The 27528-nt window shown below is 47.5% G+C and overlaps 1 protein-coding gene across 12 annotated transcripts in view; it reads left to right on the forward strand.

The window, feature by feature from the left end:
• RUFY3 (RUN and FYVE domain containing 3) overlaps positions 1–27528 on the forward strand; it is a 32841-nt gene that overhangs the window by 1146 nt on the left and 4167 nt on the right. The window contains exons 1-15 of one of the 12 annotated variants that reach the window (XM_042026925.1): positions 95–404; positions 13302–13355; positions 16803–16976; positions 17713–17830; positions 19346–19447; positions 19554–19677; positions 19873–19934; positions 20020–20085; positions 20188–20257; positions 21241–21333; positions 21771–21851; positions 22240–22407; positions 23134–23231; positions 25887–26006; positions 27102–27204. In XM_042026925.1, the coding sequence (XP_041882859.1) occupies positions 110–404; positions 13302–13355; positions 16803–16976; positions 17713–17830; positions 19346–19447; positions 19554–19677; positions 19873–19934; positions 20020–20085; positions 20188–20257; positions 21241–21333; positions 21771–21851; positions 22240–22407; positions 23134–23231; positions 25887–26006; positions 27102–27204 (1728 nt within the window). In that variant the 5' untranslated portion in view covers positions 95–109. Of the gene's footprint in view, positions 1–94; positions 405–5403; positions 6201–12508; positions 12533–13301; positions 13356–16802; positions 16977–17712; positions 17831–19345; positions 19448–19553; positions 19678–19872; positions 19935–20019; positions 20086–20187; positions 20258–21240; positions 21334–21770; positions 21852–22239; positions 22408–23133; positions 23232–23591; positions 25701–25866; positions 26260–27101; positions 27205–27528 lie in introns of those variants that run through there. The other 11 variants (XM_042026933.1, XM_042026927.1, XM_042026929.1 and 8 more) reach the window with 11 other exon arrangements.

A 27528-nucleotide genomic window follows, 5' to 3' on the forward strand; every position in this document is an offset into this window, starting at 1 on the left:
CCGGGCCGAGCCGCTCCCCGGCGGTGCGGGGGGAGCCCCCGGGGGCGGAGGCGGGGGCGGCCGCGGCGCTTCCCGGCCGGGGCGGGGCGGGGCGGGGGCCGGGGCGGCGATGGCGGAGGCGGAGCGGGCAGCGCTGCCGCCGCTGCCGGCGAAAAGTTCCCGGGACGGGGCCGAAGCGGAGCTGTCCCCCGGCATGGAGCGGCGGCCCGAGCCCGGGGAGGCGGCGGCAGCGGCGGAGGAGGAGGAGGAGGCGCGCCCTGCCTCGCCGCCGTTCTTCCTCCTCTACCCCGGCCATGGAGGCGGCGCCGCGGCCGCGCCGCCCGGGCTGTGGAGACCCCCTGCGCCCCGCGGCGGGGCCGCCTTGCCCGTGCTGGTGCTGAGCTACCCGGGGCCGGACGGAGCCCGTGAGTACGGCGGGGGCTGCTCCCGGGCCGGGAGCCTCCCTCGAGGCGGGGTGGGCGGCGGGCCGGGGGTCCCTGGGCGCTGCTCCGCTCCCGGGGCTGCTCCTGCCTCGAGCGCTCCGGGCGGGGGGCGCGCAGCTCTCGCAGCCACGGGCGCGCCCGGGCTCGGGGCGCCCGCCCCAGAGCTGCCCCTGCCCCGGGGGGCTCTGGGGGGACGCGGGTGCGCCCCGGCGGCGGGAAGGGCAGCGGGGGCTCGCAAGGAGGCGGTTCGTGTGGGGGTCTGTGTGAGCCGTGCTGGCCCAGCAGCTCAGCAAAACCAGCCCCACAGAGAGCCCTTTGAGGAGAATCGGTGCCGCCCTTGGAAATACAACAGGCTGTCCTGGACGTGGGGTCTAGTTCAGGGGCTGGGGAACCCCCGCTCGGGCTTCCTCCTGGTGCTGGTGTGGGGAACAAATCCGAGGCGAGGGCACTGCACGCTGGAGACCTGAAGAGGCTGAAGTGCATGGCTCTGTGGGGCGTGTTGGATGACAAATAGCGTTCTCCTTCGTAAGATTCTTTCTGATGTTCTTGTGGTGTATTTGGGGAAGCTGGAGTACTCTGAAGTACTTGGGTGTGTTTTAAAAAACCAAATAAAAAGTACACGCATGGGTGCATATAGAAGAGATCTTCTGTTTTCCATCCATCCTAAAAATAACCAGCAGCTTCATCCTCTGGGCTGGTGCCAGAGTGTGTGTGACTGAGCTTTTGGCCTTTGCTTTGTCACCTCCTGTCCCAGGTGAGCATTCATTCACACAGGAGCTGATTTGTTTGGAGCAGGTATCTTTTTTTTCTCCTTTGGAAGCTGATGTACTTGAAGGCATTACTCAGCAGAGCTATAACCAGTGAGGTAAGAAGTCCATGTTTGTAATGCCAGGAGGAGGCAAAATGCTCTGACTTTGCTCTGAGCTCTGTGAAGGACTGACTGTGACTGCCAGCTTATGTCCAAAGTCCCTCCCTGCTAAACTGTTGTTTAAAATGACAGGCCCCTGTCAAAACCTTCCATTTTACTTTCCTTAATCAGGAGATCTTTACCCATAGTAAGCCCTGTGATGTGCATGCAAGGGGTTGAGCTACTTCTGACAGAAAAGAAGACTTAAAGAGAAATATTTAATCTTAGTTGTTCAAACTTTGTGAGAAGCTCTTATCTGGATGTGGAGAAACTGAAGCATTGAGTTGAGCAAATTTGTGCACAAGGACTTAGTGGAGAAGCTCAGTGGTTGAGCTTATTTTAATATTGAGGTTGGTTTATCCCGAGTCAGCCTTATTCTGCAGTGATTGCTCATGTAAGCTTTGTGAAAAACCTTTATAAGATGCATATAGAAGTTCCCTTGTTCTTGTGAGCCGTGGAGGTGACAGCTGCCTGTGCAGTGTCGTGTGTCACAGCCCACTCAGGGACTGACTGATGCAGTGATAGCAGTGTCTGGAGGGAACAGGAATCAGCATCTATTTGCATGGTGTCCTGGACTCTGTTTCTCCTGGGGCAAACTCTGTCAGTAAATCACTTTCTTCCATCATCTCTTTGTTCTTGTGGTTTTTTCCAGTTCTCACATCTCTAAAAGCATCTTTCATTTGTTCCCACAGAGCAGCAGGAGCAGTGCAGTTGTGCTGCAAAGTCTTAGGTGTTACAGGGAGGCACTGGCCACTACACCAAAAAGTCAGTATTTCACAATATTTTGGAGGTTTATTTCAAGTCTTTTTTATTTTTTCCTGTTACAACACAATCATTGCGTTATTCTGTTGTATTCTCACCTGATTGCAAACATCAGGTGAAGGCCAGAGTTGGTATGGGAAGGAGACTGCAAAGTTCTTCATGGCAGCAGCACCTGCCTACTAGTTACAGATGGTTCCAGACAGAAGGAGCAGGATGATGTACTTAAACGTGCTGACCTGCAGCAAAACCTTAAAACAGTTAAAAGCAACTTGATTAGGCTGTCCTTAAAAAAAACCAAAACCCTAAACCAAACCCTAAACCTTTCCTTGCTCTCACTGAAAGCCTACCCAATGCCACTACACTTGGAATAGACTTCTCCTTCCCACTTCTTAGCTGTACCTTTAATTATGAGAGTTACTTCCATCCTTAAATAATATCTCTGTGTTTCACAGTAGGTAAAGAAAAACTTGTTTGTCACCTCTTAATTAAGAAATTGTTACTGATTTTTGGGTTGTCAAACTTCCTTTTGCCCATTCCTGTTTGAGCTTGCAAGGTTCAGAGTAGCTGGTATTTGAGGTAGAGTGCATATCTGTGCTGGCAGAGGAGTCAGAAGCAGACTTTGCTATGTAAATGCTAATTTTATCTTTTTAGATTGCATTCCATGTCAGAGATGGCTTTGTGCTTTTTCCTTTGCAATCTCTACCCATTGAGGGGGAAAACTTTCTCCTAATGATGGAAACACAGGTTTCTCACAGGCTCTGAAAATAAAAGTACACCCAAAGATGCTCCCTGGAGTCCTAAGGCTGGTTTGGAAATTTGTTTGGGTTTCTTTGCTTAGATTATTCTGATTTATTCAGTTTTGAAACTCAAAATGCTTCGCAGTACAGCTCAGCTCCCAAATACTGGTGGCTGATGGAGTGCTTGGTGTTCAGGTGGTTGGTCTTAAAATTCCAGTGCAGTCAGTTTGTGATTCTTTAATCTTAAAAATGTTTTAGCAGAACCCTGCTATGTTCCGTAATCTGGCCAAAGCCTCTAAGGGCTGGTGCCAAAGTGTAGCTCACAGGAGGGTTTGTAGGACCAGTCAAGGCTGTCTGACTGGTTTGAGATGGAGAAAGTGGTTCATCCTGCACAGCCTCCTCTGCATTTATCCGTGATTTGGGTTTTCCTGTGTCCATGACCATCCTGGAACCCTGATGGAGCCTTATCAGGTGCCCTTGAGTTGCCTGGTAGTCGTATGAAAGGTTTTATGAAAACACAAATATTCGAGACCTTTCTTTTGTTTCTTTGTGAGATGCTTTGTTGCTTTTATCACTTTGGGGCACAGAATGGGGATAGGGGAAAGTTTCTCTTGTGGTTTTCAGGTGGTGATTAAAAGGTCACAAGTCGGTAAGTCAAACAGTTCCTGTTTGGGGTTTTTCATGGTTACTTTTTTTCGGTTTTGGAAATAAGTCAAAGAACGTTTTCCAAGTATTTTAAATATCCCTATGGAGTATTTGCAGCAGGATCATTGCATAAAGGAGCCTGAAAATAGAACTCAGCTGGAAGTGGAAGACTGGCTTCTGTTATTTCTTCACGTTAACAGCAAACCAATGGAAGTTGAACAGTTCCTAATTTTTTAGCAGACCTTCCCTGGGATCCTGATGTGCGAGGCACTTGCCAGTGCTGAGTTCAGCTGAAGACCCATGTTGTGAAATGGGAGCTGCAGGGTTACACCCAGTGCTGTTGGTATTTCTAATTGCTTCAAAACAAAGAAATTAAACTGTCTGATAATGAGATCTGCTGGATAATAGCTTGAGCAATAGCTTATGGTGCTTTGTTGATTCTAAAGGGTTTGTTTTGACCATGTGCTGTTTGTTTAGACCCTGTCCAAGGGTTAGCCAGGGCCAGCAGCTGTTCTGTAGCAGTTGGTACATGGCCACTTTGACTGGGTTTGGAATCTGGGGTGGTGCGATGTGGATGCTGCAGCTAGAGGCTGTTATTGCTGAAAGGGTTTATAAATATACGAGTTAAGATGCTGTCAGCACGATTTATAAACTCTGTTCTCTTGGAGAGAAGAAACAATAGTAATTCTCATTTTCTGTGAAATAGTTGCCCTTTGCGTCGCTGTCAGAACAGGCTGCGTGGTGCTTGGTTGGGTTTGGCCTAATGGGAAAGAGCTGCTGAGTCAAAATGTGCTGTACTAAGCAGGAAGTTTTCACCAAAACCAACTGCTTCCTCTTGCCAGTCAGAAATAGCAGCTCTTCATCCTTTTTCCCAGTTTTACGAGGCTTTTACATGATGGGTGCCATTTTTTTCCAAAAGCTATATGCATTGGCATGCTGAATTCTGTATCCAGCAATCTGTTTTGGCGTTTCACATCCCTGAGAAACAGATGTATGTCCTTTTGAGTATTTCTTTGGGGTACAAAAAGGGAGAGCACTCAAGCTCCCATACATTTGGGCACATGTTCTTATCAATATGTTGTTCTGGTGGCAGCCTTCTGCAAGGGTGACTGTCCATCCATTTCAGATGGATGTTATACATCTGCTCTCCTCAAATAGATTGGAGCCACACAGGAATGAAGTCAGATAAGCTAATTTATTGGTGCCTGATATCATTGTTGAAGTGGGTGGTGACACTCTAGCGACCTTGGGAATGAGAACTGTGTCTGGTGACCTGGGACCTCTTGTGCCCCAGCACCAGGACTGTGTGGGCTGGGGACACAGGCGAGGTTCAGCCAATCAGGAAGGGACAGGGAATGCAGTACTGTTATTATAAAATAATATTATTATATGGTTGTTGAGAGGTTGAAAGCCTGTTTCTCTTCCTGCTGAGAGACAATATTTCTTTGTGAGCTTCACGTGAGCAACACAATTTTCGGGGGAGATTTTTAAAGTATAAGATTGGGTCACAGTGTTTGTAGTGTTCTTCCTTATTGTCCTTTCATGTGCACATGCCCTGCTGAAAAAGCTTCAGCCTCAGTCACTGAAGTGCTTAGACCCAGATGGTTTTTTCCTTCCGTTTCCCTGAGACAAAAAAATCCATCCTAACATTTTTTTGTACGTGGGAAATTTGAGCTCCAAGGTGCCCCCTGAGAAGGTGGCACAGCGAATAAAACCCAAGCTGCAATTCGCACACCTCTTTTGAAAACAAAGGTGCCGACTGAATTCCTGTAGTGGCATCCAGGGATGCGAGCGGAATACAAATGCGGCTTTGTATTGCTGGCGCTGCTCCTTTGTATTCCGGGGGCGATGGATGGGGGGTGCGGCGTTGTTTGCTCGCTCCCAAACGGGCTGGCACAGCCCGGCGAGGAGGTGCTGTGCCGAGGAGCGCCTGACTGCCGGCCCCGCAGCAGCAGCGTCTCGGCAGCATCCTGGGAATCGCAGGCGATCACATGAGCCTGGATTTCCAGCTCAGTTCATTAGTCAGCCATTTTGGTCGCCACCCTGCTCCCTGCCCACAGCCAATCCCGGCGGCACTCGCTGCCCGGGCTGCGCCGGGAGAGGGGACCAGCGCTCGGATCTCGGCGCACCGGGACACTGCCTCTCCGCTCGTCCTTTGGTTTTTTTATTTTTCTGGGGTCAGCACCAGAGCAAGACATTCTTTTTGCTTCTGCTGCCTCTTTTTTTTTTTTTTTTTTTTTCTTTCTGTATTTTTTACCTGTTTTTCCCTGCTGCCTCTGGTGCAGAAGCCAGGTTTTCTGTGGATGCTGAGGATCAGTAGCCTCTAGCATAGCTGAAGACGACGGCAGTCGGTGGAAAGGAGGGAGGCAGAGCTGAGCGGGAAGGAACAGCGTTTTTACCTTGCTTGATCTATGAAAAGGCCAGAGCAGCCTCTGTGATCCTGAGCGATCTGTCCTTTAATCGCAAGGTATTTCTGATTTTCTTCTTCAGAAAGCTTTTGTTTTTAGTCCTTATTTTGCCCCCGTTGTTGTTGTACCAGCTGAGTCATCATGTCTGCTCTGACGCCTCAAAGCGACATGCCAACCCCCACCACAGACAAGATCACTCAGGCTGCCATGGAGACCATCTATCTTTGCAAATTCCGCGTGTCGATGGATGGAGAGTGGCTGTGCTTGCGCGAGCTGGATGACATCTCGCTGACACCCGACCCCGAGCCTACCCACGAAGGTACGGTCCGGCTTTGCCCCGGGAGCCCCGGGCCGGCGCATTGTTCCGGCGCTGCACGAGTTGGGAGGGGGCGTCTCCAGGAGCGGATGCTCGTGTCCTGCCTGCAGAGCCTGGACAGCCGTGGGCAGATCAGAAAGCCAAATTGCTGCTTCAGATCGCCCTCAGAATTTGTAACCCAGCCCTTTAAGCCCTTTAAGACTGGGTGTGATGAATTATCTTTTTAGCTGTATCGGGTCTGTGTATCTCAGGAAGGAAGAAAACCGTGATGTGTGCTCAGTGAGAACATTTAATCATGATTTTGCCCTTAAACCAGGGCTGATAGCTGTTAGTGAGCTGCCATCTGGTACCAGGGGAGCACAGTGGCAGCACCCCAGCATGTGCCTGGTCGTGGGGAGTTTTTGGAAAGCCCCAGCGATTAGCCAGCGATGCCCATTGTCAGGTGACAATGCCATCACAGTGCCCCAGCTCGCCTCTGATGAGCGTGCTGCTGTTTATAATGGCTTGGAAGCCTGAAACATGGAGCTGTAGCACATCTTGCTTTCCCCTGGAAAAAGGATTTGTCATCTGGGTTGATAAACAGTTTAATACCAGGACGAAGATTGAATGCTCTGAGAGTACTAAAAGCATGAGAGGACATCTATGCAATGCTCTGCCAATAAACAAGTGGGGAAGAAGGAGAGGTGATGAGTTTCTGCAGGTGCTGAAGTTCTGAGTGCCCTTGCTGGATGCACCTTTTGGTGCTAGAGCAAGCAGGCTCCAGCTTCTCATGCCTGACCCTTTTCCAGTAACTCCTGAAATGCCACTCCACCAAGCAGTTTCGCTTGCCCCATTTGATGCTGTCTGATTAATGCTGAAGGAGACAAGTGAAACTGTGGTGGGGATTTAAGCTTTAAAATAAATTTCCAAGGGATAATTTAATTTCCATTTGACAGCTGCTTTCAGTGACAGTAGCCCTTGGGTTTGGATTTGGCTTGCCAAGTACTTAGTCACGCAGTGGGATACCAGACAGAGGTATCAAAAGGAGGAACTTAACATTCCCTCTGAAGCATATCCCAGGGGTTCAGGGAGGCAAGTACAGGGTGAGCAGGAATTCAGTTGTCTGCCAATTCCTGTGTTCTTATGTGTGTCATTGAGACCTTCCAGTGTTTTTCAAGGTGTAATTACAGTCACTCTGTGGTGCGTACCAGAAGGGGTTAGCAAACAGCATTTGCTCATTTCTTCGCCCTATTATTTAATTCATATGTCAAAAACAAATGCAGAAAGAGCAGTACCATAACGACCTTCCTGGAGATGTATATGCATGCATAAATTAAGGTTGCTTTTTGGTTTTTTCGGCGGGGGGGGGGTGTATTTGGATCCAAGTCATATTTTGAACAGAGAAAGTCAGGAAAAGTGTTGACAATAGGAAAGCTGACACAGCTGTATCCCGGTGTTGGGTCTGCTGCTACTGCATCAGCACTGCTGCTGTGTCTGCAGGGTGTGCACAGGCCGGGGGCACGGGAGCATGGGCTTGTGTCCCTGGGGGTGTCTCCATAAAACTGATGTGCAAAGGTAGGCATTATGGAGAAGGAAAAAAAAAGCTGGGCAATTCTGCCAAAGGCATAACAGAGGGGGATAGTTTTTTCCTTACAAATTAAGAGATGTAAAATATATGTTGCAAAGTACCAAATCCAACAGCTTGCTGGAATAAAGATTTGAAGCCTTCCATTTGCTGCCCCCCAGCTCTTGTGGCTTCTGGAGAGTTTTGTCCCTGGCCTCTCCTCACCCTGTGATCTGCTGTGCCCCCAGCCCTCGAGCCATCCTGCCTTCAGAGCCAGTCACAGCAATTCCAGTCCTGCGCAGAGCTGGAGCTTGAGAGCAGCTAAGCAAAACTTTTCTTCAAATTGAAAGCAAGTAGCAGATGCTGAGTTGCTTGTAACCGTGTATATTCCATATAACCTGTAGCATGGCTGCTCAATTTAACAATAAAACCAATTAATGTGCTTTTTCAATTGGAAACAATTCTGTGTGCATATGAAAATAAGCAGATTCTGCTGTTTACTGTAAATCTGCTTGGATTAGAAAAAAACCTTATTTTTTTGAACAGGCAGTGATTCTTAATACGACTCTCAGAACCTTGCTGTTCTCTGCAGGCCCCTCAAAATTAAATGGGACCCTGGTGTTTGTTGACCTTGCTTGCTTGCTTGCAAGGTGTGACGGTCTTTGAGGCATCTTTAGGGATGGAGGTAGAAACCACCTGGATTGTATTTCTGTTGAATGTTGAAGAGAGTGTGTGTATGGATGGCATTGAACACGGGTCTCAACTTTGGGGAGAAGTTATGCAAAATGGTCTTTTTTTAGGCCATTTTACTGGATGTTAAATTTCTATCTTGAATAATCGTGAGGAGCTTCACAACAGAGCTGTGGAAATTTTTGTCCTCATGGGATCACTCTGTAGTAGAGACCAGAAGAATGCATGTGCTAACTCGAGTTTACTTGGAATTTTCAAGAATTACAGTGTTCTTCTTTTTATTAATCCTCTTCTATTTGCACTAAAAGCAGCAATTGGAATTAGAATTTATAACATGTGAAGATGAAATTTTCTTTTCTGTGGGGCAGAAGCTAAGATCACATTTTTTCTTCTTTTTTGACCAGTAATTTAAAAGTTTTAGTTTCTGACATGTGCTTGTGTAAAATGCCCTGACAAGGAGTTGTAGAGCTCTTCAGGAAAAGAAAATGTTCTTAAAACCTTAATCTGTGGCACTTGTTATTGAATCATCCTTCAGATTTTACCTTTTCTCTCCATTTTCTATCCAAGTGTTTTTTCATGTTCCTTTGTGTACTTCAAAATGGTTTAGGGAAGCAGCATAACCTTATTGGTTATGCTTTCGTTTTGCAAACTGGCAACTGTTAACTTGGGTTTAGGGTTTCTCTAGTAGTGTGGAATAGGAACAGTGAAGTCATGGGAGAGGTGGAATGTTTCAGTGGACTGGGCCTTTCCCATTACAAAACAAATCTGAATTGTACTGAGAGTGGCAGGGACCTTTCAGGTGTGGACGAAAACCTGCACGAGATGACTCTGTAGTTGGAAAAAACCTCGTAAAACACATCTGGTGACAGAAACCCCTAAATAGATGACAAGTTTGAAGGAGCTGGAGGCCAGATCTAATAGAAGAAATGTGAAGTCAGTAAATGCAAGTTAAATGAATTGCACTGTGTTCATGGTCATAAAGCTTGGGAATAGCAGTTAGGTCATGTAATCCAGACTTCAAATCAGAAATTACTCTTAAGAGTTGTTTCCTTTGCTCTTCTAAGCTGTGTCAGTCTAAATGAAGTCAGACCTGGGAAACTCAGGGCAGCTTTATATCCCTCCGAGGTGGTGAGTCAAAAGTGCTTCAGAGAAACCACTTGGGTGTCAGCCGAACTGGGAAGTGAAAGATGGGGAAAAAACCCCAAGGGTTTGGGTTTTTATTTTCTTGGTGTAAACTATCAAGGGCCAAAATAGGATGAGAAATTTCTCCGAGCAGTTAGTCATGTGTTTCCCTCTGAAAACAGGCTGGTTGTGCAGAAATGTTCCATATAACTGCACACAGTTGCAACATAGAGAAATTGGGTGATTATTTTATGGTAATCATGTGGAGATGGGAATAAGACTTAGGGTGGGATTATACTGTGACTTCGTGTGATGTACGCTGGCTGTTTGTTTGTCCCATACGTGTAATGGAGAATGGGCTTGGAGTTTCCAAGTTGTCTGTACTTCTTTATTTCTTTTTTTATTTCCTTCTGGTTTGTTGCAGATCTTTGACTGCTCTTTTCTTCTGTATGCAAGGCTCTCTGTATATGTGTCTATTTAGAGATGGAATTTTTATGCAGTGGGTTTTAAAATAAATGTTTCTTTAAGCTACTTTGCCCTGAGTAGATGGTTCCTGGCATTTCAGGCTGCAGACTGCCTGGTGGCTACCCTGATTTTGGGCTTGCAGGGTGTTTGAACATGATGGTGAAACCCTTTGCTGATCCCTTTTCCTTGTCAGCAATTCGTGATCCATCTCGTTGGCAAACCTAACTTGAAAGAATTACTTATGTACCTCCCATAACATTAACAGCATCCACCTAATTTTCTTCCTTGACCTCTTTATTTGCTATTAAATGTATTCCTAAGGTAACAAATATCAGAATGCAATTTAAGTGTAGTAATGCGACCTGAGGTTCCCGTTTCATAAAGGAGTATTTGTCCAGATTTGGGCCAAGCCTTTCCCAGCAGTCCCAGCAGCAGGACTGACATGGCACCATTGCTCAGGACTTTCTATATCAAGCTCAGTTTTCGCTTCCCGAAATGGACGCCTTGGGGTTTTTTAGGTTATCTTACTGACGGCTCAGCTTCTCCTTATGAGTTTGTTTAAAATTTCTGTTCTTAAAAACAATTTTTAGAATCCTGACCTATTCAAAAGCTTGGGACCTTTTCTTCCTGATGGAACTCCCCTCCTGGGAGGGTGGGGAGGCCCTGGCACAGGTTGCTCAGAGAAGCTGTGGCTGCCCCATCCCTGGAAGTGTCCAAGGCCAGGTTGGACGGGACTTGGAGGAGCCCAGATTAGTGGAAGGTGTCCCTGCCCATGGCAGGGGGTGGAATGGGGTGAAGGCACTCTGTGATTCTGTGATTCTATTTCATCTCTGTTTGGAGGAACTTGATTCTCATATCAAGATGCTCTGTGTGGGGTGATGCTCATTGGTTCAGAAAGGTTTTGACTCAACTCTATTTTAGCCTAATAACTTCAACTTTTAAAAACAGAGTAAAGGTTGAGCAGCAATGTGAAATAATTTTGATGCTGTTCCTTTCTCCCAGGGTTTACTTGTAAAAGCTTTTTTTGGCTTGGGAAGGTGTATCCCAGCTCCTTCAGTGAGATGCTGCTGCTGTGTCAGCGAAGGGAGTGACTGCAAACCCCTCCGTTGTCCAAATAACAGATGGGATTTTCGTGATTAATATTTTAGAGACAAGGTCTCCGGTCCCTTCCTGAAGAACTGGCTTGAGTGTTCATTCCAATGGGGTATTGAGTTCCATAGTACTAATCTTCCTGGGAATCTGGTTGGAATGAGTTAATTGTTTTATGGAGACTTAAAAGTCTGGGTCATCCTGTTTTCTAAACTTGGTACAGAATTAAACAATTCCTATCATAATTGGAAGTATTGAGTTTTTCACACACCATAAGGACCATGGGAACTACAGAGTTTCAGGTCTTTGTGATTCTTCCGTGTGAAGATTTTTTCCCCCCACGGTTGCTTGGTGGAGTTTCCAGACAAGTGGGAAAATGTACAAGGTAAAAGAAGAAATGAACTCTTTGCAAAGTGCAGTTGGATGCATGGAGAATGAATGAAAATAGGAAAGAAAGTGCTAATTAAATGTGTGCTTTTGCCTCTAAATCTATGCAAATGCCATAGTACCAGTTTAAATTCTTGCAGTTCTTGCTAGTAGGAAGATGGGATTATGACTTGTAGGGTAGAAGAGAAGACTCCTCTGGATATTCCTCTGGGAGCTTTACCTGGGTTACTTGCTGGGGGTTAAAAATAAATGAGGAAGATTAAATGAAGCCTGTCAGTTCTTTCTGTCCCTGTTAAATCTGGTTTTGGTTATATGTTCTTCCCTGTTTATGCTTTGGATTAAGGAAAAAATGCAACCCCTCGGTATTAAATAAAAACCTTTCAGTGGTGGTGTGTGGCTTCCCGTACTGTGTGCAGGTAGGGATTCTGGGATGATCAGCATCTGGATCTGAGTCCAAGTGTCCCGTTTGTGCAGCAGGGTCCTGGGAAGTGTCCGAGACAGGTCCGTCCACTGCGGTGAGATTCAGTCTCCTGGCCCTTGGGAAGCTGCAGCACCTGTCATGAGAGACCAAAAGCCATCAGTGTTGCACGTGGGGGAGAGTATCACCGAGGTTTGTTTTTGCAACAACAGGGATTTCCTCCCGGGAAACTCCTTGTTGCTCCTGCAGTAGTGCTCAGCCACAGGGGAATGTTGGTGACAGTCTCTGCTTTGGAGGAAAAGGGTTAAAAATGAGCACTGTGCATAGCCCAGCATCAGGATGAGGGGCCTGTTGGGCACACGGAGCTCGTGGGGCTCAGCTCTGTGTGAGCTGAAGTGGCGCTGAGGCTCTTGGTTGCTGTTTCAGCGTGGAGGAGCAGTGTGCAGGCTGGGGCTGGCTGCCGGGGCCCAGGCTGGCGCTGGCTGTGTGTGGGAGGGAGGAGGGCCGGGCAGCCTCTGGACTTTGCTCGGGACTTTGGCACAGCTGGCTCGGGAAGGGGGACGGAGCCTTCCCTGTGCTTCGGATGTTCTGCCGATCGCGGATTGACGCTGGGGAGCGCGGGTGCGTAAGTAGGGAGTGAAAAATGCCCAGGGTTCGGGGCATTTGTCTGGCTTGGCTCGCTGGGTTTGGCACAGGGACGTAGTGGGTGTGCTGAAACCAGTTCTCCTTGTCCTGCCTGCTCCTCTCCCAGGATACATCCCTTGTCCCGCCAAGGAGAGAGCTGCTTCCCTGGCTGAGTCCTTAGGGGATCATCGTCAGCCTGCGACCTGTACAGGGCTCAGCTGGGTCACCTCTGCGGGATTTGTCGTTTGGGGTCATGGTTATAACAGAGTTTAAGCTCTGTTGAACCGTAAAATGCCCTCAGTGTGTCTTTTCCCTGAACGTGCCTGCTTCCCACGTGTGGCTGTTTCCCTGCCGGCAGTTCTTCTTGAGGCTGGATATGAGGAACTTGAAGCAAAGGTGACGTTGCATAAATATCACAAGTTTAGTGCTTTTATCTTACAAATAAAGGAATGCTTTTGTTGCTTTTCTTTTTAGGATGTGCTTTAGAAAAATGTTGCTTGTGTTAATGCAGAAACAAAGCTTCTGCAGCTTTACTGAAGCCTGCCCTGGTCTGACTCTGGGAGAAGAATGCTTTGCTCTATTGCTTTGTGCAGACTAATAAACCCTTTTGACTTGCAGATCTTTTGCCACTATGAATTAAGTCTTGTATGATGCAAATCTCCCTTTCAGTTATGCTTTTCTTATATCTTGATTTTGAATCTTTCCTTTAGATCACGGCTTGCATGACGTTTTTCTTTCTTTTCCTTTCCTTTTGCTGTTTGCAAAGACTCTTGGGAGGATTTGACAGATGTGGTGGAGCAATTGCGCGATGATTCCGAAGGTGCGTTCCACACCCACATCTCACAGCTCTTGTTTGTGCTAATTGTTGGCTTCTGCGCTATTATTTTGAGCCTGAGTGCAAAATGCAGTTAGTTTTCCTTTCCAGTGCCAGTAGCTGTGTCTTTCTTGCATTTTCTTGATGTTGCTTAAATAAATGTGTGGGGTTTCTTTACTATGTTGACTTGAAGTGGAGGTAGAAGAAGTGAAACAACAAGGGCTATTTGCCTTCTCCTAAATGCTTTCAGAGGCAGTAGTTTCCTGAGCCTGGCAGAAGCACAGCTTAAAAGGTTGCAGCAACATATGGAAGCTGAATTTTAAAAAGTATTTCAGAAATCACCCTGAAGCTTAAGATTCTCTGCAGTATTTCTGACTAGATTCTTCAGATTTTCTGGCACTACTTGCCAAGGCTTGGAAAAAAGGATTCTAAAACCCACTACAACTTGTATTGCAAATTTTTGTTAGAACTTGTGAAATACTAAATGAGAAACTTGTTTATAGTGCTTCTTTCTTGATTTTTAAAAAACGGCACACATGTGAAATAGTTGAATCCCCAATGTAGCAAGTGGTCAAGCAAATTGGTACTTCGATGATGAAATACAACTGCTCCTGCTTGGGATTCAAGTGTTTGCAGCACAAAAGGCTGATGTTCCCATGCCCTGAGCACACTGATCCTTGTTGCTCATCTTCCACGATGGTGCCGTTAACTGCTGTGCTGGTTCTGTGCCTGGTTGCTGCTCGCAGCCTCCTAGCCACAGGCAGTGTCCTCCTCTCCTGGCAAAACAGCCTGTGCTGCTTCCCAGAGAAGAGCATTTTCCAGGGCAGGCTTTAAGGAAAAAAAGGGGGTTGAGGCTTCTTTTTTTCCTAAAATGTTGTATAAGTTGTTTTGCATTTATTTTGTCAGGTGAGAGATGTTTCTCTGCCGCACGGAAGTAGCCGTGCTGAATTTCAGGCTACTTTAAGTTGGTGTTCTTCATGTAAGATGGAGAACCTTGATGAAATGCTAATGAATTGGCATTGCTTTCAGTGGGTTTGTTCACTTCTCCAGGGTCTCATCATTCCCTGCCTTTGATCCAAGTTTTAGCTTCATTTTAGTTGCTTCTTCCTTGTTTTAGAGTATGAGGAGTGATAAAATTTATTATCACTGAGTAAGAAGTACCAAGACCAGTTGCAGCTTAACCCATTGAGATCCTGTATTGCATTGACTCTTTCCTTGACTTTCAGGTTCCTGGGTACAGATTGTACCTTTTAAACAAATTACAGGATTCTCAGATGCTTTTGGAAACATCTTCGTGGAAGCAGCTGGTTAGAAAACATGTCTGTTCTGTAGAAGCTGCAACATTTAAATAACAAAGTGTCCTGAGAGTTTGATTTCCTTTATTTGAAAGCTAAACCCTGTGGAAAGGCAAAGTTTGAGGGCTGGGGTTTTGCTTTTTAAGGTTGATGACATGGGATGTGTAGGAAAGCCCAGGCAGAGGTTTTGCAGGTAGAGGCAGGAGGAGATTGGAGAAGGTACCGGTTCAGATGGAGCATGTCAGGTCCACACCAGGATCAGACTTGTCCCAGCTTAAAGCCAGCCTGACAGTCTTACTGTGTAAAAGTCAGCCTCGCCTGCCTACCCTGCCTTCTTTAAAGGTGTGAGTGGTGCAGTACATAGAACAAGAGTATCAATTACTTAGCATTTAATTTTTGGACTAAACCTTAGGGGTTTTATCCAGTTTCCCACTAGATAAGCGAATTGGTTTGCAAGATGAGAATCTTGGATAAGCTGCACACGCAGAGCATGATTGCTCACAGCAGACTAAGGAAGGGGAAACCTTTGATTAGTGTGATATAGTGAAAATATTTTTCTGTTGAAATTAGCTAATAACCACAGCCAAAGGAGCATTTTCCTTGGTGCTCTCTTGTACAGTTCCTTTAATTTTGCGTTAGGGATTGGTTTGCCACCCAAGCAGAGTCCTTGTGGATGCCTTGCTACCCATCAGATCAGTGGCCTTGGCCAGTGAGGAAATGTGCTGAGAGAGGATGAGGAGGAGGTCTCTGTGTCTTGGCAATACTGTGCCTGCCTTTTTTCCTGAGTCTGCATTCGTGGTGATGGTGACTGTTAGCTACACTGCAGGTCATAAAATGAACTGGAAATCCGGAACAGGTCATGTGCTCAGGGTACCTCCAGATCAGCCGGACCCATCACCTTCAGACAGCAGTAGTCCTGAAAGGCAGTAAAAACCCCTCACAAAGTTCAGTCTTTCTGCAGTCCAGTGCTGCGCTGAGCATTGCACTCCTACATGAGTACTTGGAAGTTCTCTAAACTATAGAAATAGATTTAGAGAAGGAGGCTTCTGGTTCTACTTCCCTCTGAAGAAGAAGGGGGATGACAGAAGCTCTGTCCTGAGCTGCTTTTTGAGAGACTGAACAAATGAGCCGTGGTCTTAGGTTTGGATGGTGGCACTGCCCCGGATCTTCCCTCTCCCTGTGCTGTGGATTTTTCCCAGCCCACAGTGACATGCACTCGGGTGTGGGTATTTTAGCTGTGCTCTTGGCTCTCTTTTTGGCTGGTGGGTGCTGACAGGGTGCCTCTTGCTTAGATCTGTAATCTGAGGTGTCCTCTGCTCACATCTCTGCTGCCAGGAGTAGTTCATTGACTTGCAAAGGCGTCAGGTTGGTTCAAGGGTCCCTGGCTGTTGGCAGCGGCCCTGGATAAATGGGCCTTACAGGGATGAAACTGCCTGTAACTGAGAACTGGAGCTCAAAAACTGGGTGTGAGTAGCCAGTGTAAAGGTCTGGATATTTATAATATGGTGGAAGGAGAATATAGTCCTGGGGGATCTGTGAGTTTGGGGATTTAGTATGAGCTCTCAGGAGCCATGAAGATCAGCTCCTTCTCACTGGTGAAAACCAGTGGCAGTGTTGAAACCAAGAGAGATAAGTGGGAGTTGGCTTCATGTTACATCTAAGCCTCAAAAAAAAATCTTGAGGAAGAGAGACGCAAGTTGGCATAGAGACACATATTGCTGGATTAATTGTGAGGGGGTCCATGGTGACCTTTAGGTGGAAGAACAAACCACAAGTGGAGGATTCTTACCGGTTTGTAGCAGGGGATGTGACTTGGAACAAGTGACGGCCGTGCCAGTCAGAGACACGTTGTCAAGGTGCAAAGCACAGGATGAACACCAGGCTCCAAATGTCTGTCTTGAAAATAGGGAACGCCTGTAGTTATTTGAAGTATTAAGGCACCCTCAATATGATACATTGTCTATTCCCATGCCGTTGTGGCTTTGGCCCTAAAGCGCTAGTTGATGTTGATTTTTCTCCACAAAAGGCCTGCAGAGTGCCTCCTGTGAAACTCGCTGCCCCAAAAGTGCTTTCAAAGCTGAGGAACAAATAGGTGGGGTGTTTACTGTAATGAAACCAGCTTTTGTTGTTCACCAGCACTTTCCTTCCTTTGTTGCAGACCCCAATTACCTCATGGCTAACGAACGTATGAACCTGATGAACATGGCCAAGCTGAGCATCAAGGGGCTGATCGAGTCTGCGCTGAACCTGGGCCGCACGCTGGACTCGGACTATGCCCCCCTGCAGCAGTTCTTCGTGGTGATGGAGCACTGCCTCAAGCACGGCCTCAAAGGTAACTCAGAGGCTGGGCACGAGCCCTCCGCACTGCAGGGCACGGCCTGCAGCGGGGAACAGCAGCGTGGGGTCAAAACAGAGCTCTGCAGCCTGCACGAGACAGAGGAGAGGCTGAGCAGTCACTGCTGTGATTGCAGTGCACTGGGCAGGCCAAAGGAAGGCACAGAAACCTGCTGCAGGGGGAAAGTTGAGGCGTTGCAGGTGCTTGCCACGTTTAAAACAGTGTTTCAGTTGTCCCGGCTGTAAATCAGGGATCAGGGATTAAATCGGCTTTTGGCAAGCTCGTGACTCCTTTTTCTGCACTTCTTTGTGCTTTAGGAATGCATCTCCTAGCTGGAAGAGGAAGTGCAACCCTGGAGCTCCTTTTCAATAGCTCTGTCTAAACTGAGGGTTTGGGCTGTGTGCAGCTCATGGCTTGAAGCTGCTGTTAAAATGTGTTTGACTGTGAAATCCTGAGTCGCAGCTCAAATGGCCAAGTATGGACTGTCCTTTAGGTGCTGCCCTTGTGTGGTAGCAGCTGGACATGGAAAGCAGAGGGGCGTGGAAACGGGTGGTCTTTAGAGCCCTTCCCACCCAAACCATCCTGGGATTCCAGGATACCAAGTGCCTGCCCATCAGCAGCCCCAGAGGAGCCATTCTGGCAGGTTTTGGCTGCTTTTTGTTCACTTGTTTGAGAAGGCATTATATCAGCACAGGTCTAACAGGCTCATTTTTTCTTTCTTTTTGTTTTTTAGCCAAAAAGACTTTTCTTGGGCAAAATAAGTCATTTTGGGGACCTCTAGAATTAGTAGAAAAGCTGGTTCCTGAGGCTGCAGAGATTACAGCAAGTGTTAAGGATCTCCCAGGGCTGAAGTAAGTACACTCCTTTATTGCATGAGTACATAATAGGAGTTTTACTGTGAGAAGGATCCTGAAGAAGAGAAGGAAGAGCAAACAGAACCTTCAGGAATACATCTGTCACCTTCTGCTGATAAAAATGGATCATTGCTCTCTTACTCTTCATCAAGGATCAGCAGCATGAGAGCACAGGAGATAGTCAGTCTTGCTGTGTTAAGAGTGTGGCAACTTACAGACAGCAGTGCCTTTACTGCTAGCACTTAAGGCGTGGTGATGTGCCTCAGGCATGGGAACAGCCTTTACTGAGCATTTGTGAAGTCAGACTCAAGAGGAAGGGAATTAACAGGAAGCTTATAACAGTTTAAATAAACAGTTTTGAGGCTGATGTAGGTAATGCTTCTTTTAAATAAATTTGGTTGAAGTTTATGTGAGAGGGAAGCTTAGGCACCAAGCTGGAGAAGATAGTAGTTTGTGTTAAAGAGGGGAGGCAAAAAGCCACAGGAAGCCAATATTACTTGTAAAAGATTCATAGGAATTTCAGATGTCACATTCAGGCTTGCCTATTTCATGGTGAAAGAAACTGTAAGAAGCTTTCAGCTTGGAATAGAAAAAATGGGTAAGGAAGCTTTTGTATGAGCAACAGGACTAAGGATCGAGTCATCTTTGCTGAAAGAACAGATGGATAAATTCAATAAATGGCTTTTGGGTTAGTATTTAGTGAGGTACTGACGGACAAGTGCTTTTACTGGAGATCTGGGCAGGACTCCTGCAGCAGCTGACAGGGCCAGCACTGTGCCAGGGCTCTGGGACCTCTTCCTGTTGCAGAGCATTGCAGCAGGAAATGAATGGAAGTAAAGAATGCTTTCAGAGTACTTTCCTAAACCTTCTGTTGATAGTGACCCTTTGGAAGGGCCAGGTCCCGTTAGTGAGTCAGGAGTGGGCAGTACTGGCCGTGACTTCCTTGAGCTGCTGCTGCTCGTACCAGGTGAGGTCAGACATCCAGGTCAGCGTGTTAGAGCCACGTGCTCCTGGTGGCTGGGAGAAAGGAGGGGAAGGACTGGCACTCGAGGCCATGGCATCCTGTGAAGCTGTTCAGGAGCAAAGCACTGAGGAGAACAGCACTGAGTTGGTTCTGAGCTGTGTGGCTGGATTCCCATCCAGCCTGACCCACCCCAAGGAGTGGTGTTGGGCAGCTGCGCTGGTGTGTGTGTTCCTGTGACTTAGGCAGAACTGGTTGTGACTCAGAAGGTGATGAGCTGAAGCAGCTGATCTGTCTGGCAGCGTCCAGCAGGGATAAAGTCAGGGAAATCTTTTTAGTAGGGCAGCAAAAACATACTGAGTTAATGAGAGAAACAGTGATGGCTTAATCGGGCTGGACCTATTTGCGCTTCCATGCCTTGTGTTTCTCTGTTTGCACCAGTGCCACCTCTGTCTTGGAAGTGCAAAAACTTGAAGGAGGGTGGGGTTATTAGAGCTGTTGGTGACTGTGCCTTGCAGGGTGTCTGGAAATGTTTGTTTTGGCCTTTGCAGGACACCTGTGGGCCGAGGAAGAGCTTGGCTTCGCCTGGCTCTGATGCAGAAGAAACTTTCAGAGTACATGAAAGCCTTGATTAACAGAAAGGATCTTCTCAGGTGAGTGCTGGACTCATTCTCAATTAGGTTCACTTCTGCTCTCTTGTAAGATCTTGATCATTTTTCCCATCTCACTCCTGTGTGTCTCTTGCCCTGCATCCTGCAGTGAATTTTACGAGCCCAACGCACTGATGATGGAAGAGGAAGGTGCCATCATTGCTGGCCTTCTTGTAGGTCTGAACGTCATCGATGCCAACTTCTGCATGAAGGGAGAGGACCTGGACTCCCAGGTATTCAGTTAATGGGTTTGTTCTGCTCATTTAAATTGGAAAATTCATTAATTTTGCATAGCCTGCTGATGTAATGAATCCTGGCTGAAGTACAGCAGGTGTTGATGTCCTAACTCTAAACTTCCACACCTGGGAACAGTGGGTTGGTCTTAGAAACCAAGTGGTTAGTGTAAAATGCAATTTTTTCTCCTCCAGGTCGGAGTTATTGATTTCTCCATGTATTTGAAAGATGGGAACAGCACGAAAGGAAGCGAAGGGTAGGTGCACACACAGTTGTCCTGCTGCTCCTCTCTTGGGAATGTGTATTCAAGTATTCCAGGCTGCCCTGTTTCTTTTTTCCAGAGATGGTCAGATAACTGCCATTTTGGACCAGAAGAACTATGTAGAAGAACTCAATAGACATCTAAGGTAAAATGTGATCTCTTGGCTCTTTATTACTTTGTAGGACAAAAGAGAAAACGGAATTTTAAAAAGTGAAGGAATTACTGTAGGGTTTTTTCTCTTCAACAGTGCTACAGTAAACAACCTGCAGGCCAAGGTGGATGCCTTGGAGAAATCCAACACAAAGCTGACCGAGGAGGTAAGTGTCATGGAAAACCACCTGATGCTTTGGCCTTTGGGAATTAGGGATTAACCAGGGAGGGAGGAGTTCCTTTCAGATGTCTGGTGTACAGAATGAGGGGTGTTTAGTGATGGAACTGGAATAGCTGACCTGCCAAGGAATATCACTGGCTGTCACTACTGAGCACGAGTTGGAAAATCAACTGTATGTTTATGTAAATTTGCAAAAAGTAAAGGAAAAAATGTCAATATAAGTAAAATGTCCAGCCTGAGCATGAGAAACAGCGGGTACATGAGGCAGAGGTGCAGTCTGTGTTTTAACATTGGTCTGCAGCTCATTAGTGATGACATAAATGTCATAAAATGTTTTGGGGTCAGCTCCCTGACAAATGGGTGACAGGAGGTCTTACCTGATGGAATGAGTGGCTTTTGGTGTTTTACCTGCATAGTGACATGGTGCCAGGAGATGAATTGCAATGGTGCCTGCAGTGTTTCTGGGGTTTGATAATGAAGTTGCCAAGGGAAGCCTGCAGAGTGTGGAATGAGGCTGCGGTGACAGCGGCACGCGCTGTGCCAGCTGGGGTGTAGGTAATGAGCTGTGTCACACATCACAGCCACGTGTGTGTGTCGGGCCTGAGCTCTGTCAAGGACTTGCACTTGCATCCGGGAGTTCTGTTTGGGTTTGTCACAGGATAGCATGGCTGATCCTTTGGAATGTCTTTGAGCTGCTCCTGTGTGTGACCCTTATGTAAGTTGTGAGTTACAAAGCCAGAAGGAGTTTCTGAAGTTACTTTTGCCTTTGACCATACACTTATATTAATCTGTTGGTCTGCAGTGCTGTGATCCTGGGAATTCCTCTGAGCCAGGTGTCCCATCCCTAAGGGTGCTGTGTGCTGCTTGTCCTCCGTTTCCAGCCAAATCTTCCTCATCTGGTGGGGTCAAGAGAGAAAAAAAACCAGTGAAGTATGTTTTTGATGTCTTACTGTTGTGTTTTGTTCCCAGCTCGCAGTTGCCAACAACAGGATCATTACACTGCAGGAAGAGATGGAGCGGGTTAAGGAAGAAAGCTCCTACATCCTGGAGTCCAGTCGCAAGGTTGGTGTGTTTGTGTGTGTGTGTGGGGATGATTGCTGAGCTCTGGGGCAGGCCCAGCCTGAATGCCGTGTTTGGAACAGAGTGCATTTCCTTGCGTGTCTCACACAAACCCCGCTGCATTAGAGGAGCAGCAGGTAGGCCCTGTGCAGAGGGAACAGATGGGCCCTGGCCGCAGGGAATCCTGCCTGGCCATAGGGGCGGAGCAGGGAGCGTGCGCGGAGCCGGGAGCTCCCACGGCTTACGGCTCGCTGGGCAAGGTGTCAGGGGACAGGAGGGAGGGGGCCTTACTGAGGGGAGGCAGGAAAATCGGGATACAGGAGTTGTGCTGGTTTGTCCTGAATTGTTGCAGAATTCCAAGTGTTGGGGAAAAGCCAGTAATGAGGCCAAGTGAGGGCTGGCAGTACACAATGCCAAGTGAACTGTGTCTGTTACCTCAGGCCACCAAGGACAGAACTGCTGACGGGCAGGCACTGACTGAGGCACGGAAGCAGCTGAAGGAGGAGACTCAGCTGCGCCTGGTGAGGACTGGGGGACTCGGGGCCCACCCCACAGGGCTGCAAAGGGTCACTGCCATGCTGAGCCCTTGTTCAATACCTGTGTGGGGAGAAAAATGCCTGACCTGACAGTATTTAGGAAATAAAATCTTTCCTTAGACCCCTCCATCCCAAAGACAGGCCCATGTAGAATTCCCTGACTCTCTGCTAGCCCTGCTGCACACCTGGCTCTGATACTGGACTGAAAACTGTGGAGTTACTCTCCCTAAGGGATGTGTCAGATGTGTGACTCCGAAGCTGCGGCAGCGCAGCATGCTCGCGGGTAGGGAGTGCCTGGGCAGAGGGGAAGGGTGGTTACCCCCTGGGTGATGAGGGGAGCTCCTGGAAATGCTGAGGGCTCCTTGTGTTCCAGGATGTGGAGAAGGAGCTGGAGGCGCAGATCGGGATGCGGCAGGAGATGGAGCTGGCCATGAAGATGCTGGAGAAGGATGTCTGTGAAAAGCAGGATGCGCTGGTGGCACTCAGACAGCAGCTGGACGATCTCAGGGCTCTAAAGCATGAACTGTCTTTCAAGCTGCAGGTAGGGAGCTAAGGCAATGCAGGGAATTTCAGATAAAAGTGAGAGCTGCTGTGCATTTATTCCTCCTGCCTATTGGAAAGGTGCTGGGTGTGGAAGGGGCACAGGCTGTGCAGCACACTTCTGTCCTGCTGTGAGAACACTGGAATGTGGTGGAGGGTAAAGGTGAATGCAATTTCTTCTGAACAAAAATTCATCATGGTCCAGAAATGTGCGTGTGAGACGGGAGAAAGCATCTTGTGTGGTTTTGTGGTATGAAAAGAGCTGTGGGAGCTTGTGCTCCAGCACAGTCTGGTGTGGAGGGCACCTGGTGTAACTCCTGTGTGGTGACACGAGCAGACTCTCCAAACAGCAACACAATGCTCAGAATAGATCCTAAAATCAATTTGACAACAGCAAAGAGTTGCTTTTGCTCTCCTTGAGCCAATGGCTTTGTTCAAAACAGCTGAATGATATGAAGGTATTAACTATTAGCAAGCACTGCATTACATTTCCCATATCCAGGAATCTTCATGAATGGTGGCATTGCTCTGTTGCGGGATCCAGATGGAGCCTGCACCTCTATGGCAAGACATTTGTCCTTGCAATACTGTCCTGGCATTTGCTTTTTCAGCACCTTTTCCTGCCTCTTTGCCTTCTGCCCCGTTGTTTCACGTGCCACATGATTTATGGAGATTTATTTGGGATTTACTACTCCTTACACAAACCCCCCACTGCTCCTTTTCCCAGAGTTCAGACATGGGAGTGAAACAGAAGAGTGAATTAAACAGCCGCTTGGAAGAAAAAACAAATCAGATGGCTGCCACCATCAAACAGCTGGAACAAAGGTAAGACAGGAAACTTGAACCATGATCCACTGGTGTGTCCTTTAGTGTAGTGTCCCCTGGATCCAGAATGGGCCAGGGGAGAGTCCCAGTGCTGGGCTGGACAGGGCTGCCTGAGGAGAGCAGTGGGAGCAGCGCGTCTGGGACTTGGTTAATGAGTAGCGCGCCGCACTCCATTGGTGCTCTCATTTTAGGGTTTCTGTTGGGAATGGCTCTTGGTAAACAAAGTGGTTGTCTTTGCAACAAGTTTGTGTTTGAAAATGTTTCATGATGCCTACTCAGCTAATTCATGTGTTCTTTTTTCTCTTGCTGTTCTTATTTTTTCTGTTTTCTCATCATCCTCATTCTGACTTACTTATACAGTGAAAAGGATTTGGTGAAACAGGCAAAAACCTTAAATAGTGCAGCAAACAAACTGATCCAGAAGCATCATTAGACATTTTTATGTCTGGCCACCTCACAGCTCTGACATCAGAACTCATTTATGAGGGGAGAACTTGAGAATTGCTAAAAGCAACTGTTAAAATATTAATTGTCACCTAAAGTTGATTTGGAATTTGCCGAGTTTTTAAAATCAGTGAGTTTTTCTGCCGAGATTTAGTCGGGTATAAAAATCCCCAGCCCTGCCATTTAAACCGTGTTCAAGTACCAACGAGTTGGCCACTAAGCACCCCGGGAAAGCGTCAGGAGTGGGCGAGGTGGCTGTGTCCAGCCGCTGGTGTCACCGCGTGCAGCAGCACAGCCCTCGGCGCGTGCGCGGCTCAGCCGAGGCCGTGGCCAGCTCGGGACAGTCAACTCCTTTTCTGTATTGCCCTTTTTGTGAAGTAGACGAGAAATGCATCCCTGGAAGTTGTTGACAGTAGTTGTGTGCGTACCCCAAGCCGTTCCCCGTTCTCTTCTGTTCTGTGGGTTCAGCCCCGAGTCCGAGCCGAGCGGGCGCGACGCTGGCCCGTCACCGGGAAGACCGGCCCTCCCGTAACCAGCCTGCCTGGATTCTGCCTTAGGGACTTGGGGGGAGGGTGGGGACTTATCCTTATTCCTTTCAACTTCATGTGTCCAGAATTAGTAGCTATAGGTGTCTTAGAGTAACACGGTAGAGTGGTAAGTTCAGTGGAAACCTCCTTCTCTTTGCATTGCTTCTACCTCTGCCAGGAGTCCCTCCAGACATACCCTGTGGTCCTTCCTGACCCAAGGAAGCGGAGGAGAGGTGTTTTGGGAGGTCTCTCCCCTTCCCAGAAAGGGAAGTTACAGGTTTTATAAAAAATAATCTGAGCTTTGTTTAAAGGAAACAAAAACATGTTAAAAAAAGGAGAAGGAACCCAGTGTGCAGCAGTGGGGAGTGGAGATGGAAATTTGGTCCTTGCCCTTTTCTTGTCCGAGTAGTTGGTGGTTGAAAAGAGTTGCCTTTTACACTTCTTTCATTTTCTTCTGAGTTTGCCTTGCTCAAAACAAATGGAATTTGCTAATGGAACAAGAGCTAAAGCTGGGAAATGCCTCTCATTAGGAAAAATAATTGCCAGTTTAACACCCTGGTGCAAAGTCTGAAGTAACAGTAGCTTGAACTATTGTAAACTAACATTCTCTGATCACAGAAGTCCCTGTGCCGGTCTCTCGCAGGCTTCAGGTTTATAACTGGTGCTCGAGATAGTTTTTTCTTTTGGAAGGTCAGATCTGGGGAGTTTCTGTGTCAAATAAGGGTTTTTTTGCTCTGGTGAGATGCCTGTAGTAATTCTTTGGTGCCAGTTCTCCCCTTGACCTATGGGATGGTGCTCCTTGGGGCAGTGGGTGGCAAATGTGACAAACACAGGAGGGAACACCTTGGTGTGTTTCAAAATCCGTGGGGCTCAGCCTGGTCCCCGTGGATGTGATCATGGGCCACTGTGGGGCTTGTTCCCTGGGCTCCCAGCGCAGCCCTGCTGGGAACCTCCCTGCCATGCCTGAGCCGCATGCTTGAACCTATAAACTCACCCCTCAGTAACCCGCTACTAGAAACTCATCCTAACTCCCTGGAGAAGAAATAGTCCTAAGGGAAATGTGGAAGCTTTGATCAAGCTGTCTGAACAGCTGGTTAGGACAGAGAACCCCCTGCCCCATCACACAGTTCTGCTGTAGGAACAGGGGGTTGGATGGTGAGGTTTGTGCTGAAATCAGACAGATTTAAGGATCTGGCTTCTTCTGATATCAGGCCCCGAGTGGGAATGTGTTGGTGTACTGATGCCTGGGGCTTGAGCCGAAGTGTCCATCCATGGGAGAGAGCAGGAATATGCACTAATTCTCAATAGAGTAGCTACAACCTATGTTGCAAGTTCCAGTTACCTGTGCAAAGCTGAAATGTAACGTACATTAAACTCCAATTGGACTTAAAATTCTGTGTACTTGAGGTTTGCTTCGAATCTGGATAAAAGTGATGTTTTCTGTTTCTCATCTAATGGCTGTAAACTGTAGTGATAGAATAAAAACTATTGAAAATGAGAGCTTCTGCCTGGTTCACCTGCATTTTGCTTTGCTTTGAACTATTTTCCTCCTTTCCATTGTTTTTACCATTCTCTTTTTTTGGCTTTACCTTTTCACTGGGTTTTTTATTTGTTGGTTGAACTCAGTCTTCCTCCCCACCATGGCTTTTGTTTTTTATCACAAGTTCATGTGGCTCAAATCCAGATTGCGACAGGCAGAGAAGGACCGGCAGCTGGCCCAGCAGGACAACCGGCTCTTCAAGCAGGAGTTTGGGGACAAAATCAACAGCCTCCAGCTGGAAGTGGAAGAGCTCTCCAGGCAGCGGTGAAGAGACCCTTTTCCAACCTCTTTTCTGGGCTGTTGTTGCTGTGTCTAGGGGAGAGCAGGCAGGGTGATGGCAGAGGGAAGCAGGGGATGGAGAGGGAGTGAGGCAAATTGTGTTAGATGCCACGAGGTGTAACTCCAGGGAGGGAAATCCTTGGTAACAGCATCACCTGGATACTGGCACAGGCTGTCCAGAATAGCTGTGGCTGCCCTATCCCTGGAAGTGTTCAAGGCCAGGTTGGACGGGGCTTGGAGCAATCTGACCCTGTGGAAGGTACCCCTGCCCATGGCACAGGGTGGAACAAGATGGTCTGTAAGATCCTTTCCAACTGAAACCTTCTGTGATAATTGGGAATCCAAAGCTAACACTAATGATTTGCTGCTCCTGGGCAGGGATTGAGCAGCCAAGTCTGCCTGGAGCAAACACTGAAGGGTCTGGAGCAAGGGCAGTGATTTTGGTTGTCTTACCTGCCACACAGTACTGTGATGTGGATTTTTTCCCCTTTGGAACTGCTCTTAGTTTTGCTGGAAGCCAGAGACCTTGTCAAAAGCCATCACATTTTCCCGTGCAGTGTCATCACTTGAGCAGTGTCAGGGACACAGACAAATTTCTGTCCTTAAAATAGAAGAGCATCTCCTGCAGCCTTGACGCACGTGTGGCTTGTTGCAAGGTCACTGGGATGAATTCTGTGGGAGCATTGCTGGATGCATGGAGAGGTTTTTTCCCCTCTTCCCCTCCTGGCCCAGCTTTGTGTTTCCTTTTTCAAAAAGGTGCTCAACCAACCAGAAAATGGCTTTGGTCAGCAATTGGTGCAAGGTCCTGGGTGTGCATGGGTGAGCTTAGGAGGACATGGGCAAATGGGTCTGGTTTTGCATCAGTTGGATGCTAAATTGTACCAGAATTAGATGAAGGACGTGTAGATTTTTCATCCTGACACATTATGGCTTAACACACTGCGAGAGAGCTTTGGGGTTCCAAGAGGCAGTTTTAGCTCCTGAGTTAGGGGTGTGAAGAGAGGGTCGAACAGTTCATCAGTTATCAGTGCTAAGTGTCCCAAACCCATCCTTTATTCACAATTCCACCTGGTATTCCAGAAGCCACCTAGAACTGGAGCTAAGGCGGGAAAGAGACAGATGGTCTCACAGTCACCAGCGCAGCCAAGAAAGCAAAAAAGGCCCAAAGAATTGGCTCAGACAGGTAACGTGACTTGGGTTTTTGGCTCGGGTTTGAGGTAACAGTTTCGCTTGGCTCGTTTGCTTTTCCTGAGCTTTCTCAGGCAACAAATGGTTGTCGTTCATGTGCCACAACTGGAGGAGCTTCGGGAAGATTTGTACACCCTCTGACCAGGCAGTTTGAGTTGTAACAGTGAGAACTGTGCAGTACCAGAGATGGCTTCTGCAGTTCTTTGTTTCTCCCCGTCCTGCTTGAATGGTGCAGTTTTGTCTTATTTGACCAATATTACACAATTTCATTGAAGTGCTTTAGGCCTCATGGCTCAGCTGTGACCCACATCTCAGCTAG

Source organism: Corvus kubaryi, unplaced genomic scaffold (genome assembly GCF_017639235.1).
Source record: "Corvus kubaryi isolate FWS band 111438036 unplaced genomic scaffold, C.kubaryi_AGA036_p1.0 37292, whole genome shotgun sequence".
Classification (NCBI taxonomy): Eukaryota; Metazoa; Chordata; class Aves; order Passeriformes; family Corvidae; genus Corvus; species Corvus kubaryi.